The sequence below is a fragment of the Carassius gibelio genome, chromosome A19 (assembly GCF_023724105.1).
Source record: "Carassius gibelio isolate Cgi1373 ecotype wild population from Czech Republic chromosome A19, carGib1.2-hapl.c, whole genome shotgun sequence".
NCBI lineage: Eukaryota > Metazoa > Chordata > Actinopteri > Cypriniformes > Cyprinidae > Carassius > Carassius gibelio.
Genome location: NC_068389.1, coordinates 29,162,756 through 29,165,255, shown reverse-complemented (window position 1 = coordinate 29,165,255; position 2,500 = coordinate 29,162,756). Strand labels below are relative to the sequence as shown.

The 2,500-nt window shown below is 36.8% G+C and overlaps 1 protein-coding gene across 1 annotated transcript in view; it reads left to right on the top strand.

Moving 5' to 3' along the window:
- The window catches only part of LOC127935106 (venom phosphodiesterase CdcPDE), a 27,151-nt gene that overhangs the window by 13,417 nt on the left and 11,234 nt on the right, over positions 1–2,500 (top strand). Inside the window, exons 12-14 of the mRNA XM_052532713.1 lie at positions 552–660; positions 740–862; positions 962–993. Coding sequence (XP_052388673.1) covers positions 552–660; positions 740–862; positions 962–993 — 264 coding nt within the window. The remainder of the gene's footprint in view (positions 1–551; positions 661–739; positions 863–961; positions 994–2,500) is intronic.

The window sequence follows — 2,500 nt, the reverse complement described above, 5'->3', positions numbered from 1 at the left end:
TAGATCACGATTGTCATGTTACTGTAGCTTTAGTGTAGCGAAGCTTCATTTAATGATGAATAACTGTTAGTGTGTATCACAAAGGGCCTTTAAACCACAACCACACAAAAACATCATGTGAATTCATCTGTTACACGAAACACAGCCCTAACTGAATCACAACACACACTTGTGTGAGATCCCGCTTATGATGCCTCATGCAGACGGGGAAGCAGCAAAGTGCACAACCCCCAAAGCATGGCAGCAGGAAACACCAAATATGGTCATAGCAAGAGGAATCACAAAAACATTTCCTAAATACACACCTGCTACATTAGCTCACTACATTTCCAAGTAGCTTGCCCAACACTGCACTGTGTTTATCAGGCATCACAAGAGTGTGACACACACTCACTGCTGTGTGCTGACACATGATGGACAGGAGAAACAGATGAAGCTGATGATCATCTGATGCCAAAAACAACTTTAAAAAGCTGATTCATTCAAAACATCTGCTGACATCTGTGTGTGTGTGTGTGTGTGTGTGTGTGTGTGTGTGTGTGTGTGTGCAGCTGATCTTGGCTCTGCAGGGAGTGGACAGAGTTATCGGTCAGCTGATGAATGGCCTCAAACAACTCAACCTTCATCAGTGTGTCAACATCATCATCGTCGCCGATCACGGTAACACACACACATACAATCAGCTGTGAGGAAACACACTGTGTGCAAGTGTGACGTGTGTGTGTGTGTGTGTGTGCAGGTATGGAGGAGACCAGCTGTGAGCGTAAAGAGGCTCTTCAGAATATTATAGGTGATGTCAATCATCTGTTCGTCAGTGAGGGGCCGTTTGGACGAATCAGAGCTAAGGACACAACACACACCTGTAAGTCAAACACACACACACAGTTCAGAAGAGCCCTAGTGAGTGACGTGTGTGAATAACCTGTGTGTGTGTGTGTGTGTGTGTGTGTGTGTTTGACAGTGGACGCAGCTGGACTTGTGGCAAACATGTCGGTAAGAGTCACTGCAAACCAAAAACATCCTGTTGTGGTTTAGGGACAGGATTCCCATCAGCGTTATGATCATTAAGTAAAACTATTGTTGTGAATTGAAAAAAAAGCTAAAATACAATAGAAATATTCACAGTTATCACAGTTAGTTGCAAAATCAACAGAAAATATAACTGGAAATATAATAAATAAAAACCAAGACCAAAATTAAAATAAATTAAAGCTAAATAATCATATTAAATTAATGAGAAGAAAAAAAAAACTAAAAATGCAACTAAAATGAAAATGAATACTGAAGATAAAAAAATAAAAGTTTCTTAAAAAATTGATTAAAAAACTTTTTAAATAATATTAAAATTACACTGATTCAGATCTAATCTGGCTGTATTGTTTAATAAGCATAATACAACTATTTTGTATTTTAATCTAGTTAAAGTCATAATTATTTCTATAGTGCTTTATACAACATATTGCCAGCATGATTATCAAGTAACTAGCATGTCAAGTAACTAGCATGTTGCTAGCATGTTTAGCATGTTGTTAGCATGTTTGCTAACATTATTAACAATTAACTAGCATGTCACTAGCATGATTAGCAGGTTGCTATGATGTCACTAGCATGTTTCTGTTATGATTGGCCTGTTATTAACATATTGCCGGCATGTTTAGCATGTTGCTATCATTATGAACAAGTAACTAGCATGTTGCTAGCATGATTGGGAAGCTACTATCATGTTACTAACATGATTACTATGACGTTATCATGATTAACACGCTACTACCATGTTGCTGCTAACATGATTTCCATGTTGTAATCATGATTAGCACACTACTAGCATGTCACTACCATAATAAGCAAGTTACTAGCATGTGACTAGCGTTATTCAAGCCTGATTAGCATGATACTATCATGTTGCTAGCATGATCAACAAGTGACTAGCATGTTGCTTGCATGATTAGCATGCTACTAGCATGTTGCTAGCATGATTAAGCATAACAACGCAAAAGAGTGAAAATAATAAGAATAGCTGAAATAATGAAGAATGTGGTAAATTGTAATAAAGAATGAATATTATATAGCCGTTGGTATTTAATTGAAAGGAGAAGTGGTTTTATTTTAATATAAAGGCATGTTTTGTGTCACAGCAGTTAAATAGGTGTCGATATTACATGATTAAAACCTTGCGATTGGGAAATTTGGGAGAAATGCTCAAGAAATCCATTACACTCTGTAACTAAACCCATTAGATGTTAGTCGACAAAAAACGATGGACTACAGCTAAAAAGATAAATGAAGTCTTGGTTCATCTGAACATTCCGTCGATGTAAGGGATTTTTATGATTTTTAATCTTCAGTTTTATGAAAATCATATGTCAGATCAGTCTGAAGATCTGGGCTGAGATTGGTGGGTCTAGTTAGAAAGCTCTAGGAGGAGTATCATTCAGAAATTTAGTCTAAGAACATTAATAATAATAATAAGAAGAAGCTTAAGTAGCAGATCAGTAGGATG